Source organism: Megalopta genalis, chromosome 7 (assembly GCF_051020955.1).
Source record: "Megalopta genalis isolate 19385.01 chromosome 7, iyMegGena1_principal, whole genome shotgun sequence".
Classification (NCBI taxonomy): Eukaryota; Metazoa; Arthropoda; class Insecta; order Hymenoptera; family Halictidae; genus Megalopta; species Megalopta genalis.
In genome coordinates this window covers 1,821,626-1,842,616 of record NC_135019.1, presented here as the reverse complement: position 1 = coordinate 1,842,616, position 20,991 = coordinate 1,821,626, and the positions used below count along the sequence as shown (strand labels likewise).

The 20,991-nt window shown below is 39.3% G+C and overlaps 1 protein-coding gene across 1 annotated transcript in view; it reads right to left on the bottom strand.

The window, feature by feature from the left end:
- Invadolysin (leishmanolysin-like peptidase, invadolysin) overlaps positions 1-20,991 on the bottom strand; it is a 250,768-nt gene that overhangs the window by 23,151 nt on the left and 206,626 nt on the right. The window contains exons 4-5 of the mRNA XM_076523715.1: positions 18,317-18,347; positions 5,973-6,055 (exon numbers count right to left, since the gene is read on the bottom strand). Coding sequence (XP_076379830.1) covers positions 5,973-6,055; positions 18,317-18,347 — 114 coding nt within the window. The remainder of the gene's footprint in view (positions 1-5,972; positions 6,056-18,316; positions 18,348-20,991) is intronic.

Here is a 20,991-nt window from a genome sequence, read left to right as displayed (position 1 = left end):
TCCTTAAAGAATAATAGAAGATATATATATATATATAATAGAAGATATTGTGTAATATATATATATATATATATATATATATATATATATATATATATATATAATATAATATAATATAATATAATATATATATGTAACTATATATATACACGCCCATCGGAGCGAAAGGGTTAACAATTCGCTGCAAACATTATTACTATCCGGCAACGTATCAATGTTCTTCCGTCGCCGAACAGTTTCCGCCTAGATTCGTACGCGTCCGATCGGATTACGCAATTAGCGTGCTCCCCTTAGAGTTCCCGACTGCATAATAGCGAGTGCCTAATCCATTAATCGCTTCCCACTGAATTCTTTATGGCATAACATAATAGGCGAACAATTTCCAGGCTTTCCTCACTCGAAAATTGCCGGTCTAAATCAGTCCTCTAGCAACGTAAGCTTCGAAGATTACGGAGCTCTCGGTTGCCGCCGCAATGGTCGTTACTCGACAGAAAGAGAGAGAGAGAGAGAGAGCACATTAACGCGCAAACAATACACACGCGGCCGAATGAAACGAAACCGCGCCGATTCCAGTCGACATTTTCGGACGACGGTCGTTTAAATCATCCGGGATCCCGCCGCTATTTCTTTACAACCTCCCTCCCCTCATCTTTTATACAGCCCGCCCCTTTTTCGTTATTGGCTCGGCCAACTGTCCGTCTCGCATATGCCCTGCCGGATTCGCAAATCTGCCATAAGCGCCGCTAAACTTTTTAGTATCCGATACGAACGAATCTTCTTCGGGCACCGTCGAATTTACGATCCTCCCGCCGTCTTGAATATGCGCGCCGCCACCGGCCGGGCTACTCGATTTCAAGATTGAAACGTTACGCTGCACTTTTCCGCATTTTTTACCGCGTACTTTATGCATTCGTATTTATGCTACGATATGTGTACGTATATTTTTTTCACCGTTCAAACGTGTTTACAGAAACCGTGAAAATCGTTTCGTCGATCATTTCCTCGATACGGTGATCCGCGACTGTTTATAATTATACATGGTGTCGCAAATATGTTTCAAAACTGGAAATAGGAAGTTCCCGAGGTCGTTCGAAGCAACTTTTTCCTTTACAACATTTTTCTCCGAGGCGTCGTTAACGAGTTATTCAGGAAAAACAGTGACCAATGAGAGACGAGCTCGGCTGGCGCGAGGCGGCCCCGGCCAACGAGCGAGCGAAGCCCGGCTCCGCTCATTGGCTCGTCGGACTCGCGTCAGCTGATCTCGCGACAACTGATCTCGCCTCTCATTGGTCACCGTTTTTCCTTAATAACTCGTAGACGAAGCCGCGGATCACATTTTGGCTGAGGAAAAAGTTACTTCTAATGACCTCTGGAATCAACCCTTTGCGAGTGGCGAATCTGAGGTAAAATCGTTACTAAAATTGTTACCAAAGTTGTTGTATTGATCACTAAAATTGTTATACCACGTTCCAAGATAATTTTTAGAACATCTAAGTTCAGATTTATAAAATTGTTAGAAGTGTAACTGTTTTATGAGTTTCACAAGACTCAGTTTTATGCGCATAAAATGCACTTAGTAATATAAAATGGAAATAGAGAAATTACTTTATATTTAAAATCAGAGAAATTATTTTAGAATGGCTTCGAGCGCATAGCGTTAACATACAATAATTACAGGACACTCTGTAGAATCGTAATCAAGTCGGTACGGAATGCTACGCGTATAATCAGATAACGCGGTATGTAAAATATAATAGATCGTCTAAGTTTGTCCGCGCGAAGTAGAATCCTCGTAGATGTAAAAAAAGAATCGGAGAAATTCGATAAAGAAGTAGAACATCTCGAAATCGTATTTGCGCCGACGACGGCAAATTCAATTGCGAATCGAGCATCGAATGCAAAAATAAAACCGTGATCAAATTATGATAGCGACGTGCCCCGTTTCTGCACAGTTCTCGATTTACGTGTATACATATAACCATGGCAGATCGCATGACCAGAAGCGGATGGAATCACCGTCAACATCGGGGTCGATTAAAAATCGAATCAATTACTGAGTAACCAACACCGAAAAAAGACGCGACGGGAAGAGCGGGCGGTAAAAAAGAGGAAAACTGAACTGATTGAATTATGCAATGATGGATCAGGAATCGAGAGCTTGCATCGGAAACGACAGTTCCCGAAAAAAGAAACGTAAAAAGCGGAGGAGGAACGTATGACGAAACGCGAGATGGCCGGCGAGGAAATTCGAAAAACAGAAAGTGCGGAGGAACTCGGAGAAAGTGGCGAAGCCGTAAAAAGGGAGAAGCGTACGGAAGTTCGAAGGGAGACCTGGTCGGCGAATGTACACCGAGGGTAGTCAGGTCCACGTGAGACTTTCCAAGGAAATATTGGAGGCAGGAAACGCCGCGCGGAAAAAAAAACTTCAAGGATGTCGCGGAGAAATTTCAAACGAAAAGAAATACGAAGATGCGCCGTCGTCTAATTAAAACGTCGCCAACTTCTCGCGTAACGAAATAGTTTTCGATCGTCGAATAGATTCTTGTTTGCGTCGATTGAAGGAGAAAAATTAAACAACGGAAAAGCGAAAATTATCTCGAAACATTAGTTGTTTATTTAAATTTCCGGAGTACGGATGTAATTTTACGCGAAAATCGATCGACGATTTGAGAGAGACTTCGACGGTATATACAGGGTGTCCCACAATTATTTTAACAGCCGAAAATGAGGGGTAGCTGAGGTCATTTGAAGTAACTTTTTCCTTTGCGAAAATGCAATCCGCGGCTTTGTTTACGAGTTATTAACGAAAAACACTGGCCAATGAGAGGTGACGGTGCGAGAGAGAGGGTCCGCGAGAGAGTCCGCAGCACGAGGCTTTGACAGAAGGTCGGGACGGACTCGAGCTGCGATCGAAGTATTGAACAAGTCACGAAGCGAGAACTTTCCGGATTTTTTTAACTACATAACAGTGATATTTTTAAGAAAAACGCTGTTCACCTTTACTTTAGAACGTCTGAAGAATATTCACTAATTTTTCGGACTCAAAATAATATGTAGTTTAACCATGACAGTCGTTTTAATTTTCTGGTGTACATGACATCTTATGTGTACCATATGAAATTTTTATGCAAGGTGTATAGTGAAGATTAACGAATGATTTGCAAAGCTGATTTAATAATAAATAAGGGACGTAAAGGATTTGTTTATTAGAGAGATATGAAAAATATTATCAGTAAGAAACTCACCCATTTAGTTGAGGATGCATTTGCTGGCTGAAATTCATGATGTCGAAGGGCACTGACCTTGTACAACGTACAGCTGATCTTTCACTGCACTGTCACTAAACACTGATCACTTAATTAATCACTGATAATCCGAATCACTTGTGGATATTTAAGAAAGATCACTGAGACTCGTTCGCGGATAATCGTTTATTCGACGCGTTCGTTCGGAAGTCGACGTTTCACTGCCAAAAAATCGAGGCCTCGACCGTGGGCCCTTGTCGTTCGTCTTTCGGCCGTCCGAGGAAATAACACCCGATACTATTTTCTTCGAAGCGCAGGGTAACGCCAAATGAAATAAACAAGATATGCCGAGACGTAAACTGTGTCCGACCCGCTGTCACCCTGCGCTCTTAGAACGTAATTAATGGCCGTGCGAAGAAAATGGTATCGAGTGTCATTTCCTCGGACGGCCGAACGAAGAACAACAAGGACCCACAGTCAAGGCCTGAATTTTTCGGCAGTGAAACGTCGACTTCCGAACGAACGCGTCGAATAAACGATTATCCGCGAACGAGTCTCAGTGATCTTTCTTAAATATCCACAAGTGATTCGGATTATCAGTGATCAAATAACTGATCAGTGTTTGGTGACAGTGCAGTGTAAGTGAACTTCGCAAATAACCATAGCAGAGGTTCCACCGACAGTATCCCTCGAATGTTGCGGTCATCGACCTGGGATCAGCTGTTCGTTGTACGAGGTCAGTACGTACGAGTCAGCAAATGCATCCTCAACTAAATGGGTGAGTTTCTTATCGATAATATTTTTCATATTTCTCTAAAAAACAAATCCTTTACGTACCTTAACGCGATTATTTATTATTAAATCAGCTTTGCGAATCATTCGTTGAATTCTGTTCGTACACGGAATTATTTAAATTAAAATATCATTTACGAACTTTGTTAATCTTCACTGTACACCTTGCATAAAAATTTCATATGGTACACATAAGGTGTCATGCACACCAGAAAATTAAAACGACTGTCACGGTTAAACTACATATTATTTCGAGTCCGAAAAATTAGTGAATATTCTTCAGACGTTCTAAAGTAAAGGTGAACAGCGTTTTTCTTAAAAATATCACTGTTATGTAGTTAAAAAAATCCGGAAAGTTCTCGCTTCGTGACTTGTTCAATACTTCGATCGCAGCTCGAGTCCGTCCCGACCTTCTGTCAAAGCCTCGTGCTGCGGACTCTCTCGCGGACCCTCTCTCTCGCACCGTCACCTCTCATTGGCCAGTGTTTTTCGTTAATAACTCGTAAACAAAGCCGCGGATTGCATTTTCGCAAAGGAAAAAGTTACTTCAAATGACCTCAGCTACCCCTCATTTTCGGCTGTTAAAATAATTGTGGGACACCCTGTATAACTCTATAATATCTCAAAACGGATACATTTTATGTTAGCGTCGCATTTCTGGGAATATCAACGATTTCGGAGACGAGTTTTGCGATGCATTTATCTTTTAATGCACTCTTTAAATTGATCAACGTTTCGGGGGCGACATTCTGTGCTTTATCACATTTCAATAGATTTAGATTATTATAGTCTTTTATTATTATATTATATATTATATTGTATTATATTATATTATACTATATTATATTTATATTATATTGTACTATATTATCTTATATTATATTTATGTTATACTATATTATATTATATTTATATTATATTATATTATATTATATTATATTATATTATAATATATTATATTATATTATTTTATATTATATTATATTATATTATATTATATTATATTATATTATATTATATTATATTATATTATATTATATTATATTATATTATATTATATTATATTATATTATATTATATTATATTATATTATATTATATTATATTATATTATATTATATTATATTATATTATATTATATTATATTATATTATATTATATTATATTATATTATATTATATTATATTATATTGTATTGTATTATATTGTATTATATTATATTATATTTATTATTATTATATATTATACTATATCATTATAGTCTTTTTAATAGATTCGTCGAGCGAGCGAATTTTTCCGGGGACTGTTCGTTGTTCTGCGAGATGAACGTTGGATCGAAATAATTTTCAGAATCGTCGATAAAAGGATAGGTGCAAAATATCTTTCAATATTCCAGATCCGTGCGAGAGTTCGTGAAAATCGGTGATTATGACTTCGAGATGGTTCTTTGTAAGACAAATTCTTGCTGGCGGACCCGGGCAGAGTCCGTGGAAAGTAAGGAACGTTCTCTCTCTCCCTGTACTGTACATTCAGTGGATGCTTGCTGAATAATGCAACGGATTCTCTACGGAACCACGGAAGCTCACTCACTCATCCACCTATACTTCAGTCGAATTCTCGTGCCTTCGAGTTCGAGCTAAGCTCGGGGTAGCATGTCAAAAATCATTGAAAATCCCACGCGACTTCTGAAAGATTGATCAACCCGGGATTTCGTTATCTCCCGGGGTCGGCCGGCATCGCGGATTTAAAGAGACAATGGAATCTATGAATGTTAATAAACCTCGGACAATGGTGATCGTTAAATGTAATATTAAATTTCTGCCCGAAACAGATTCCGAACGCACCGGTCTGTTTTTACACCGGCCGCCGTGACTGCGCCGAATCACGGTAAAACCTTTGAATTATGAAATGTCGCAAGAAATCTCAAATATATTACCTGCTTAACCTAATAGTGTTCTTCGTTTCTCGGACCATGAGTGCTCGTTCCCAGAAATGAACAGCCTCCGGCAAGATCGTATTCTGAAACAGAGCAAACGGTTTAAATTTACTTCGGAGTTCGAAGATTCGTCGTTCGGAAGTCTGCATTTCGTAGAATAAAGTCGAAACCAGCGATACGATGATGCGAATTTCTCCTAATTTTGTGCACAGTTGCCCACAAAAGCGTCCGAACATACTTAAAAACGCGATAACTTTTTTTTAAAAGTGGACTAGGTGACTTGAATTTTTCACTAGTTTACTAGATAATGACTGAAATGTTTCTTCTTTTTTTTAAATTTTTGCTAATACAGTAATGTCTCTCTAATTCGCGATCAGATTGCGCAGAAAAATGGACAATTTTGGACGAGGAGATGCGATTATTCGAGCCTTGCGGCTCGTTTTTATGGTTACCGATTGTCAACAACTATAAAAGCGAGGCTCGAATAATTATATCCCCTCTTCCCAAATCGTCCATTTTTGTTTATAAGCTGAGGGACAATTCGGGAGGATTTACTGCATTGGAAATATCTATTACAGTAATTTCTCCCTAATTCGCGCTCAGATTGCGCAGAAAAATGGACAATTTTGGAAGAGCAGATACGATTATTCGAGCCTCGCGGCTCGTTTTTATGGTTACCGATTGTCAACAACCATAAAAGCGAGGCTCGAAAAATTATATCCCCTCTTCCCAAATCGTCCATTTTTGTTTATAAGTTGGGGGACAATTCGGGAGAATTTACTGCATTGGAAATTTCTATTACAGTAATTTCTCCCTAATTCGCGCTCAGATTGCTCACAAAAATGGACAATTTTGAAAGAGCAGATACGATTATTCGAGCCTCGCGGCTCGTTTTTATACCACGAGGCTGGAATATCGTATCTCCTTTTCCTAAATTGTCCATTTTTGTGGACAATTTGAGCGTCGATTAGAGAGACATTACTGTACTTGGAACGATAAGAAAATATAAAAAGCTCTCGTTTTTTTAACCTTTTCATCCGTGTCAAGAAGGAAATTGAAACACGAAAATGTGATTTAAACCCATTCCTAATTTGATTGATTCCCGCGCGATTCTGTATTTCGTCTCGAGTAAAATCTCTAACATCGTCGAACATGATCGATTTAGAGTGCAGTGACCCAGAGACGATTTTCTCCCAGAATTGCGATGGGACGACGAAATCGACTCCACTCGAAGTGCGACAAGATTTATAAGGACTGCTGCGAGATCCGAGATGACGATGTTTTGTCGAATATCTCTTCGGAATGCGCGTTCCCGTCATAGGAAAAGGTTTCTCGGGTAAAGTCGACGAAATAAAGGGATTCCGTTGATCCATTTTTACTCGGTAGGATAAATGTGGGTATTATTGCGGATGCCCCAAATACTCTGCGGTATTTTATAAAAATAATATAATCTAACATTTTATAGTGTGTAATCTTCTAGAAATGAATCTCATAATTTTGTATACGTTTAATCTTGATAATTTATAACGTATAAGTAACAGCAATCGCAGTTTTAATTCGTTTATTGACTTTTGTTATTCGGAAGCTTATGAAAACGTCGAGTCTTATGAAATACTCGTAACGGCAGCTGTGAACGCTGATTCGAAAGGCATTTACATTTTGGTAATTAACCCTTTGCACTCGAAGCTATTTTAATTATATTTTAAACATATTTTCTGATCTACAGTGTTTCTATTTTATATGATTTATTGCGATTTATGCATACGAAAGCCTATTGGCAAGTACGAAACTTGCAATTTTAAGAGTCTTTTAGATATAAACGAGTCTGATACTATTACAATCATTTTGAAAAATAGTATAGCAATTTTTAGTGGCGCTTCAGAGTCGCCACTCGAGTGCAAAGGGTTAATAATAAACTATTCGTTTTAGTGTTATTTTCAGATAAAGTAATCGTTACTTCGATAAAAAATCGACGCACACTGACGCTATCATCTGTCCTCAAATATTATTTACCAACACAGTATTTGGCGCACAGTTTTTTACTATGTGCGTACATTACTGCGGCGCTTTACCGAACCGCGTACCTTAACCTATACAGCGCAGTTCTCGACGAGCCGGTGCGATCACGCTCGATCGTAGAGCACCTATACCTAATTTGTAAAGAGCTACAGTGAGAATATCTCGATCCTAGGAATCGTAGCTGTGCGCGTACATTTAAAAGAGAATGGGTTATGTCAACCTTGACACGCAGCAATCGAAACGTCCGGAGTATTTGGCTCGCAGTAATAGATACATAACCGCGGTAATATATGCACGCGTATGGTTTCGTTGCATCACGCTTTTCAATGAAATTCGTGCACTCGGAGATCCAATATTTCGAGAAAAGTAAATATTCGAGTTAAAGAATAATAAGCATAGTTCGGCTTGTCAATTTATCGGCCTGAAAGGTCTCATTTTCTCTGTCAAACTTCGCCGTCGTCGAGAAACCGCAATAACACCTAAAAATCCTTCGCACCGATCCTAAAAGCGTTTCTCTTTTTTACTCGAAAACAAAGCAGCGCGAAATAGTTTTTCAGCGGAAAAAGCGAAGAGCGGCGTAAATAAGCGATACGCGGCGAAAATATGATGACAATATTGCCGGAACCGATGTGAAAAGATTATTAAGCGGAAGCATCGGGAACGTTATAAACAAAGAACCGATATCTCCTGGTACATGGGAATTCATGTTATTTCACATTTATGATATTTCCTTCATTCGAGCCACCAATTTCTATTCATTTGATTTCCATTCGAAGCGTCCCGGTTTTTATTTTGCCTCCCAGGGACGGGCGGAGGGGAGGGTGCGATACAAATCGGTATAAATGGAGCCGTCCGTGTAATATCCACATTCTTTGTTTTCACGTTGATCGATAATACATTTCGCGTGATATTATACAACAGGAGTGACCGTGGAATTTTTTCTTTTTTCCTTTTTTTTTTTTAGCCCGGATTTCCATCCGGCGACAGCGGTTTAAATTAAGCCCATCTACGTATGCAGAACCCGTGCCCGTGCATTTGCTTCTTCGTTCCAATTAATGCTGTGCATTATTTCATCTACGACCCGCACACGAGTACATTTATATATTTCGGCGAGATTGCTTATCTAGACGGTTGGCTGATTAAAAAATGTAATTACTTTCCTAATTACCTTTTAAATTAATTTCACCGACGGCAATTACCAAGTACGTGTGATTTAACGGCGGAAAATAAATCCTTGGAAAATATCGAGCATATTTTCGGCCCTTGTCCACTTTTCGCGGGGCAAGGAAATTTATATTTCACGGATTCAATTCGGCCCGGAATATTACGTTCGTACGATATTATATTACAATTATTACTCAATTAGGTCTGCATTTTGTTCGAATCCGGCGGAACGTATTTAATCAACGTTTAATCCACCGTTACGATTAATTAACATTTAATCCGTAGAATCGTTTAATTAATCACGCATTGTTTTCGTTAATTGCCTATATTTGTAGTATTAATGCGGTCGGTCGACGTATAACTATTTTTCACGTAGGGCGAGAATGCAGCAGGAACACGTAAATTAATAATAAATAGCCCGAGGAATGTGTAAATTAGTAATAACTCGACTGTGACTTGCCGAATAAATTGTTGGTGTGTGAAAGTCTAGAAATTATGCGCGCATGTATCAACAAAAATTGATATTATTTTTCTTGTAAATGTGCCAAAAGATACTCTTCATATAGCAAAATAAATCTTTCTTCGTACTGTTACAATAAGATGATTTTTATTGTTATAAAAATGTGTGTCTAAAGATTCACAGTTCGATAACATTCTCAACAGACTTTTATAAACAATTAATAAATATATCAATATTATAAATATTATATATAAATATATAAATATAAAATATTATATATTTATAATATATATTATTTATTTATTATTTCGATATCGAACTTTAAATGCAGGGTCATGCGAAAATATAGTGTTATCATATAATATAATATAATATAATATAATATAATATAATATAATATAATAATATAATATATAATATCATATAATGTAGTGTATATATATAATATTTTATATCTATATATTTATATATAATATTTATAATATTTATATATTTATTAATGATTTATAAAGGTCTGTTGAGAATGTTATCGAACTGTGAATCTTTAGGCACATTTTTATAACAATAAAAATCATCTTATTGTAATAGTACGAAAAAACATTTATTTTGCTATATGAAGAGTATCTTTTGGCATATATATATATATATATATATATTGTTCGTGAATCGAAGCTCCACGCGACCGAGACATCGTGAAAAAAGTGAAACTGTAAACAGATCGAAACGTCGGATAACGCAAATCTTGCATCGCATTTACACAATAGATTTCCAGACGTCCCCTCGGTGTCCGCGAGTGAGAATCTGAGGAGGAATAACGACCAACATTACATTCGACCGGCTTAAATAAATAATCGTTACTGGGCTAAGCTGTTCACAGAGTGGCAAAGTTACGCTCGAACGAGAGTGCGTCATTAATATCGGCCTAATGGCAAGCTCCTGATAATTAAAACGGGGCCACTTAAATGGAGCCCTGAATACTGTGAACGTGCAAACGCTTAATTCTCTCGTCTTGCGATATTTTTCACCAATTACGTTCGCAATGATACGAAGAAGAATTCTTTGTATCACTCGTTCGAATTAAATGGTGGAATCTCTTAAAAAGAAATCATCTCTTATCGCTCGGAGCGGGGGGGGGGGGGGCAATCGATTTACGAAAAATCAGCGAAAATGATAGAAAACTGATTCGAGAAACCAACTCGCAAGATACGTAAAACAGATGTTAATAATAATAACTTAACATACGTACGCGTATCGTCCACCTTTTAATTACTCAAATTCACTGCAAGGGGTTAAAGTGAACTCCTGAAATTCCGGACATTTTTCGAGTTTATTTTGTAACACGCGAATTGTATGAGACAGAACGAAAGTTTTAAGACAAGCGTTATCTCTTTTGAATGGAACAAAAGTTTTAAGGCAAAAGTTACTTTCTTTAACTAGATTTATCAAATTCTAAAAGCTATAATTGCTCGTCTTAGATTCTCGTCCCGTATCTTACAGTCCGCGTGCCATAGTGTAAAATCGTACGCCAGCTGATATTTTGAAGGCTAAATCTAATAAGTAGTCATCTCGTAAATTTTAACAGCAAATAAAAATTGCACGATACACGACCATGTATATGTTCTGCATATTGTCAAAGATTCGCAAGTTTACTTTACTTAAACTTTTTGGTCGAAGATTTTTCTTCGCTAATTCAACGAAAGCTAACATCGAACAGATTGCATTTTTATGTTCACAGGGTGCTTACAGGATGCTCGCAGGTCCATTGCAAATTCTTTGAAAAGCGTCTTGGCCTCCGAACCTTCGGAACATCTTAAAATTTACGAATATATTTTGGTTTTCACTGAAATTGCGATTTAAACGGCGAATCTTTACGATTTACGAGTAAAACGTAAGACGAGTATACTCGTCGTATCGGAAAATATTGCGTTACTGCACGACGAGTATACTCGTCGCCACAGAAAATATTACTGTTACTGCACGACAAGTATACTCGTCGCCACAGGAAATATTTACTGCACGACGAATATACTCGTCCTATAAGAAAATATTGCTGTCACTTCATGACGAGTATACTCGTCCTATAAGAAAATATTCCTGTCACTTCATGACGAGTATACTCGTCCTATAAGAAAATATTGCTGTCACTTCATGACGAGTATACTCGTCCTATAAGAAAATATTGCTGCCACTTCATGACGAGTATACTCGTCCTATCAGAAAATATTGTTATCAATTTACAACGAGTATACTCGTCCTATCAGAAAGTATTGCTGTCACTTCACGACGAGTATACACGTTAGATCAGAACATATTGCCGTTACTGCACGACGAGTATAGTCGTCCTATCAGAAAATATTGCTGTCACTTCACGACGAGTATACTCGTCCTATCAGAAAATATTGCTGTTACTTCACGACGAGTATACACGTTAGATCAGAACATATTGCCGTTACTGCACGACGAGTATAGTCGTCCTATCAGAAAATATTGCTGTCACTTCACGACGAGTATACTCGTCCTATCAGAAAATATTGCCATTACTACACGACGAGAATACTCGTCGCAATAGAAAATATCGCCGTTACTGCATACAGTAGTGCAGTAAACTTATTTTTAAACAGTTAAACTTATTAAGAGTTAATTATCGTGATCGACGCTGAGATTCTTGACCATGAAACCTGTATCGCCGCATAAAAGCTGGAAGACCGCGTTCGCTCAGATTTTCGCGGTTTTTCTCATAATCATCAGTCCGGCGCGTCCAAGTTTCCTTATGTATGCGTGAGCACGAAGCTCGGTGTGCATCGTCCATTACGCCGGCTCTTTATTCTCGTTAGTTTCGTTCCGCTTCCTTTCTTTCCTACATGTGACCTTCTCTCCTCTCTGAACATCGCGTGCGTCCTTGCGCGTCTCGACGCGCCGTTTATCACTACACGGGAGGGACACTGTTCTCCTTTATCACAATATTGCTAACTTGTGTTGCCTTATCAACGTCGTATAAGTCGTTCAACGTTCCACTCTTTTTCCGCCGGTCTAATAGGCTCTTACAAAAATACTCATTTCAACCGTAAACTTCACTTTCCACCGATCTGCATAATCGATTTCGTTTCCATTGTTGCGTTTCCATCTCGACCCTCTGCCGCACCGTTTTCTTCGCAGTTGCAACGGTTTCGGATTTTCTTTCGAACTTAAGAAGAACGAAATAGAGCAATTTCGCCCGGAAATGCCATATTTCGGGTTGCTGTGAATTTCCCTCTGCTAGTACTATTACGTCTATGTAATTTATTGCTACGTCGATGCTGAAGACAACACAAAATATTCTGTTTGGGTGTGAGTTAGGTTAGAAAATCGCGGAGCTCCGAATTGCCTTCGAATTTTGTTAACAAAATTAGAAATAAAAAAGTTAAGTCGGTTTCAATTCCGATCTCCGTACATTTCTGGGAGAAATTATTATTGTTATATATAATATATTATAAATATATTATTATTAATTATTATTATATATATTATATATATATAATAATTATTATTCTCTATAATTATTATTATTATTCATACTCAACGCATTATCTACCGACGATCGTTCTATAATTTTCGTAAATCTATAATTTACGTTTGAAAACATTCTAATAACTTTTGTGGTGGCACTAACAATTTTTATCGTTCTCAATAACATTACGTAATAATTTCGTTTGGTGTTCTCATGCAGAAAAAGAATTGCTTTCTAGAGGACAGCATTGGCGCAGTATAATTAAATTTATTTAATACAATACAATGAAAACGATAAATATTATGACCGTAAAGGAAAGAAAATTCAATTTTATTTTATAAAATTGTCGTTATGTTTCTTATAATGTAAAATGTATACACAATATATAAGGTGTCCCTAAAAATGTCTCGCAATCCAGAAATGTGGGGTAGCTGAGGTCATTCTAAGTAACTTTTACCGTTGCTAAAATGCAATCTGCGGCTTTGTTTACGAGCTATTAACGAAATAAATGCAAGAAAAATCGTAACAATTTCTTATCGATATTACAAATTAATTTAATTCTCTGTGAGCGTTCCAATACTCTTGAAAGGGACTGTGCACAGCATCAGAATTGAATGAATTTATCCGAATAAATAATTATTTTCGAGCCGAAAACCGTATCGTTCGATTTCCGTGCGAGAGCAGTTCGGAAAAATGTATTGTTAACGGAAAGGGTAAACATCGAAGACGAAACATCGAAGCAGGAAAAGGTTGGTCCTGCTTTATCGATCCCCCGCATGGCTAGTTCGATGTCGGTATTAAATGCAAATGCCGAGTCCTATTTAAATTTCAGATGCAATTAGATTCATTTACTTTCAGGGGCCAGCAATTATTCGACTTACAGGGAAAAGCTGTGCCGGAATACTATCGCGGTGAAAATTTTCCGAATAAATCAACTGTTGCTGCCGGTGATGCACAAATCCTGGCGAACCCCGCGCGAGCCCTGTGTTTCTACTTTAGATTCCGGCGGCCCTCGTTCTACTTCGCCAAACGATTTACGATCTCGATAACTAGCATTTTATTCATGAAACGGACGGTTTTTTTTCCCTCTCCCACGGTTAACTAACCAGCGATCGATTCCCAACGGAGGGACCTTCCGTCTCTGAAAATTCATCGACTGCTATTGTACGGTCTTGCTGGTACTTTCGAAATTCATTCGATAAGCAACGAAACGTTTCGAAGATAGAGAAATATCTGGCAGCACCGAGCGACGTTCGGTACGAATTTAGTCGCGACGTCGAGTCCGGCTTTTTCCCCGTCGAATTGTGCCACTGAATTCTAATGTAATAATTTTGTGTAACGTATTTCTTAGTCGTATCGTTTACAAGTACAGTAATTTGGACGCCGGTGACCAATTGTCGACAATTATATGAACGAGACGCAAGCCGCGAATAATCGTATTTCTTCTGTCCAAAAGTTGTCCATTTTCTCTGCGCAATCTGAGCGCGAATTAGAGAGAAATTGCTGCGGGATAGAGAATGTACTGCGGATATCTGTGCAAAATGAAATGTGTCTGTGTCAACTGCGCGATACAGAAGTTACTTAACAATGTATTTCTTCATTTAATAACGCCGATACATCAAAAATAATATAACATTACTCTGAAATTCTTTCGTCTTTAGCAGATTTGCATTCCACTTACAGTAAATTCTCTCCAATTTTCCTTCAGTTTATAAACAAAAATGGACGATTTGGGAAGAGAAGATACGATTATTCTTGTAGTTATTGATTATTTTTACAGTTACCGATTGTCAATAATTATAAAAACGAGACGCAAGGCTCGAATAATCGTGTTTCTTCTGTCCACAAGTTGTCCATTTTCTCTGCGCAATCAGAGCGCGAATTAGGGAGAAATTACTGTACGCTGCGGATATCTATGCAAAATAAAATGTGTCTGCGTCAACTGCGCGTTACAGAAGTTACTTAACAATATATTTCTTCATTTAATAACGCCGATATATCAAAAATAATATAACAATACTCTGAAATTCTTTCGTCTTTAGCAGATTTGCATTCCACTTACAGTAAATTCTCTCCAATTTTCCTTCAGTTTATAAACAAAAATGGACGATTTGGGAAGAGAAGATACGATTATTCTTGTAGTTATTGATTATTTTTACAGTTACCGATTGTCAATAATTATAAAAACGAGACGCAAGGCTCGAATAATCGTGTTTCTTCTGTCCAAAAGTTGTCCATTTTCTCTGCGCAATCTGAGCGCGAATTAGGGAGAAATTACTGTACGCTGCGGATATTTATGCAAAATAAAATGTGTCTGCGTCAACTGCGCGTTACAGAAGTTACTTAACAATATATTTCTTCATTTAATAACGCCGATATATCAAAAATAATATAACAGTATTCTGAAATTCTTTTGCCTTTACAGGTTTTGTATTCCACTTACGATAAATTCTCTCCAATTTTCCTTCAGTTTATAAACAAAAATGGACAATTTGGGAAGAGAAGATACGATTATCCGAGCCTTGCAGCCCCTTTCTTATAAATCTTGACAATCCGCAATCATAAAAATGAGCCGCGAGGCTCTATTGTTTCATATTCGTGCGATATTTCCCGTAAACCTAGGCTTAACAAACGAACGATTCATTAAACCGAAACAGAAAGATTTAACGCGTCTTTATCACGCGGGCACCGTAATCGGCGAGCTGCCGTTCGGTAACCGGCTCCGCCTTCCTACGAATCCCGATGCAATATTTTCCTTCGTCCGGAGGAAAACAACGGATCGGTTCGGAACGATCCGATCTCGGCTTAGGGTGGACAGCAATAAAACAGAGAGAGTAAAGGCGTCTCAATCGAAGCTAAGAGCCGGTATACACAGAAATCTGAGAGAGCGACATTGTAACATAGTATTACCAGTTTCGAGTCAACTCCGTGAACGAATACACAGAGAAAGGGGGGGGAGGGAGGGATTGCAGAATGTTTGAGGATCGATCGTTCACGAGGACAGGTTTGTTAGAGAACGGAGCAATCGATTTTCAGAGGTTGCTCTCCGGCTCGATTTGCGAGATTATCATACGGCCAGGTATTATGCGGAGTAAACGATGGTCCCGCGTGTTCGAAGCTTGCCGGGTACTCTGATTGAAATGCCCCTGGTAATTTCCGGTTATTTGGCGCATACAGTTATGCCCACGACGCGGTGCATTACACTGCTATGACGCCGGCAACGTTTGATACGACGTAGAACGCGTCCATTTACCACGCTCCATTTCCAGTTCCTGCCAGATGCGCGCCACGAGGAAAGGCAGAAAAGCTGTCGTAATTAAGCGTACGCCTTGCCACGCCGATAAATGTTGTCGGTTCGCGATCGCTTCAAAAAATACCCGACGCAAAACGCGACTCGGCGCTCCTCGGACATTACGCGACGATTCCGCCGCGATAATTAGGGACCGCGCCGGTCGCTGTTTCTCGCGTCGACGACGGGGATTCCTTTCGAAATTAACACCGACGTAATATGCGAGGACAATTGGAGAGGATTTTGTAAGTCGTCGACGTTGTTTAGATCGTCTCGAATCTTTTTGGCGAAGCGCAACGCGACTCGACACTCTTCGGACATTACGCGACGATTCCGTCGCGATAATTAGGGACCGCGCCGGTCGCTGTTTCTCGCGTCGACGACGGGGATTCCTTTCGAAATTAACACCGACGTAATATGCGAGGACAATTGGAGAGGATTTTATAAGTCGTCGACGTTGTTTAGATCGTCTCGAATCTTTTTGGCGAAGCGCAACGCGACTCGACACTCTTCGGACATTACGCGACGATTCCGCCGCGATAATTAGGGACCGCGCCGGTCGCTGTTTCTCGCGTCGACGACGGGGATTCCTTTCGAAATTAACACCGACGTAATATGCGAGGACAATTGGAGAGGATTTTGTAAGTCGTCGACGTTGTTTAGATCGTCTCGAATCTTTTTGGCGAAGCGCAACGCGACTCGACACTCTTCGGACATTACGCGACGATTCCGTCGCGATAATTAGGGACCGCGCCGGTCGCTGTTTCTCGCGTCGACGACGGGGATTCCTTTCGAAATTAACACCGACGTAATATGCGAGGACAATTGGAGAGGATTTTATAAGTCGTCGACGTTGTTTAGATCGTCTCGAATCTTTTTGGCGAAGCGCAACGCGACTCGGCGCTCCTCGGACTTTACGCGACGATTTCGCCGCGATAATTAGGGACCGCGCCGGTCGCTGTTTTCCGCGTCGACGACGGGGATTCCTTTCGAAATTAACACCGACATAATATGCGAGGGCAATTAGAGAGAGGATTTTATAAGTCGCTGTCGTTGTTTCGATCGTCTCGAATCTTTCTGGCGAAGCGCAACGCGAGCTTCGAATTTTTCGATTTCTGCAAGTTGCGGAAAGAATGTTCGACGGTTTCTTGAACACGCGTGCAAAATAGGATTGCATTTGGACGTTTACTATACAATGCTCGTGAAATTCGGACGAGTTTAAGTCATCGTTTCTTAACAGTTTCGATTTGTTATTTACAAAATACCGGGCGTCGCGATCCGAAAGGAAAACCAGGATCTCGCATATGCGTTTGAAATATCGTACGGCGATAAAAGTAAATGGAAGAACGAATGATGCTGGAATTTTGCGTAATTTAATTGCGGCTGTTCGAATGTGACAGGCGCGTCGATAAAAGTTTGCATTATTCAGTTGACCGTTTCGCGGTCGGAAAATCGATTCGGCGGAACGGAACGGAACGGAAACATTTCGAAAAATAAACAAGCACACGACGCCACGCGAAACACTATTTTTATTGCCACGTTATTATCTGGTTTCTGGCCCGCGATTGAAAATAATATAGGCGACGCGCGATTTATCTCGCGCCGAATAGTATTTTATCCGTCCCAGAATCGACAAAAGCGGCCCCCCCGATGCGAAAGGGGGAGGGTGCGAGCGGCGCCCCGGCTGTAACAAGTAGAAATAAACGGGAATGGTCGGACAGATTAGCTAAAGCGTGCTTTTATGAACATACGGTATTGCTATAGAATTTTCCCCGTTTCATTCTTTCAGCGGCCCGCGGTTCGTTCGAAACGATCTTCCCCCCGCGGGTCCCCCCCGCTTTAATTATGCAACACGTGTTTTACATGTATCGGGAACAATCGTCGAATTGTTCGAGTTTTCGCACGGATAATGTTGGATTACTTACATTGATCAGATACAGTTTTTCGTCGTCCAATCTGCAATAGAAGAAACAAACGTGCATTTATTAAAACGGCATTTGAACGAAAACAAAATTTAGCATCTAACGTTTTAATCGAGCGAAAATGTTATCGGTTGTTTTTCTTTTTTTTTTTAATAGAAGCAACGCGCGAGATAATTCGATAGCGAGTTTTCAGAATGTAAATACTGAAGAGGCGTTCATAATTTGATAAATGAAAATATTTGCAATTATAAGATGAATGATTGTAAGACGTAATTATAGAATAATATAACAAGTATAATTATATAATTATAATATAATGATTATATAATGATTATAAACGAAAAAATGTAAATCCTGAAGAGGCGCTTATAATTCAATAAATAAAAATATTCGCAATTATAAAATGAATGATTGTAAGACGTAATTATAGAATAATATAACAATTATAATTATATAATTATAATATAATAATTATATAATGATTATAAACGAAAATATGTAAATCCTCTGAAGAGGCGCTCATGATTCGATAAATGAAAATATTCGTAATTATAAAATGAATGTTTATAAGACGTAATTATATAATAAGATAACAATTACAATTATATAATTATAATATAATAATCATACAATGATTACAAACGTAATTATAAAACGAATAAAAATATTCGTAAGTCATAGCCACCTTCAATTAACCACAATCGTCATGTTCGAAAGAAAAGCTCAGATTTTGATCATATTTCTCGCAACGAAATTAAATGTCGTACGAGAAAATTCTTTTAAAAAATTACTCGCAGGCTGCTGACTGTCAACTTTGAAATATTTAGAAGTCTGTGGGCGACAGTTTCACGATTTCTGCGATCGTTTCGCACTGTTTTCACTCCTTGCGGATCGTAAACTGTTTTCCGTTAACAACTCGTAAACGAAAAGCCGCGGATTGCATTTCCGCTAAGGATAAAGTCATTTCAAATAAGAAGTACCATAATTTTGGGACACCCTGTAGATACTGTACAGCGTAAATACACAGACAGTATATGTATATTTCGATGAAACCGCAAGAAAATAATTGCTAGTTACAGCTTTTTCTCGGTCGCCGACGCGATTCGAAGCGCACGGTTGATCCGTGTGTCGTAGAAGGGTTAACAATCGCGGGGTCTTGCAGCATTGAATCTTCTTCCTTATTCTTCTCTAACCAAACGCAAGATTGCCGGCCCAATTGCGCGACTCGCCTTGAATAATAAGTGACGTTCATAAGAAAATTGGTCAATTGTTATCATCGAATCAATAGCGTTTCAAGTGTGATTCGCTCGGATTGGAGCACGTGACGCTGCACCTAATTACTGCACCTACGATCGCACGGGCGTGCAGGCGGCGTCGCTTTTCGGATTGTATCGTGACACAACGGAAAAAAAAGAAAAAAAGACGAGAGGACGCCGCGGCGCGGCGCATTCGTATACACGTGCAGGGCGCACTTACATGCACTCACGGAAGCTTAGCCATGAGTTATGACGTAGGTTTGTACGAGAGAACCCAGGACGGTTGTTAGTGGTTAATTATACGGTGGGATTAGCTTGGCCAGCACCGCGCTGCAAACCAACCTCTATAATTTTCTGGAGAGCTCAAATTCAAGCGCAAAGCGTGCCTGCTACACGTAGGTTTAAGACAGAGCGGAGCCCGTGAACGGTCAGCTGGATTTTCCACGACGACGAGGCGTGCGTTGATTATCTATTCCACTTCAAACACGGCTCCTTACACACGCGAGTCCCTTCGTTAACTGTAATATTTGGTCCCGTCGTTTAAGTCGGCTTTCCTTTCTTTTTTCTCTTTTTTTCTTATCGTGCCGCCTACGTACACGAGACCGAGTCGGTGAGAACTAACACGCGAAATAATTCCTTATTCGCGGACTTCGTTAATCCTTCTACGTGCAACGAGCCGTAATCGCGGTGAAAAAATTTCTGTACACAATTTGCTAAACGCCAGTGTTATTCAGTTCTTTGGACAGTGGGCTTACTGATTGCAAAGACACGTTGTCCGTCTTTGTTTATAAACTGAGGGACAATTCGGGAGGATTTACTGCATTGGAAATTTCTATTACGGTAATTTTTCTCTAATTCGCGCTCAAAAAGGGACAATTTGAGAAGAGGAGATACGATTATTCGAGCCTTGCACTTCGGTTTTATAATTGCTGACAATCGGCGACTGTAAAAAGCCGCTATAAAACTATAAAAGAAGACTATAAAATTAGAGTCGTGAGGCTAGAATAATCGCGTCTCTTATTCCCGAATTGTCTATTTTTGTGCGCAATCTGAGTGCGAATTAGAGAAAAATTGTAGTTATACTTATATAGGATGTCCCAAAAATGTCTCGCAATCCGAAAGTGGCGGGTTCTTCAGGTAATTTGAAGCAACTTTTTCCTTTACAAAAATTTTCTCCGAGGCGCCATTAACGAGTTATTAACGAAAAACAGTGACCAATGAGAGGCGAGCTCGGCTGGCGCGAGGCGATCGAGCCAATGAGCGGAACTGGGCTTCGTGCGCTCGTTGGCTGGGCCGCCACGCGTCAGCCGTACTCGATTCTTATTGGTCACTGTTTTTCGTTAATAACTCGTTAACGGTGCCTCGGAGAAAATTTTTGTAAAGGAAGAAGTTGCTTCAAATGATCCGAGGAACCCGCCATTT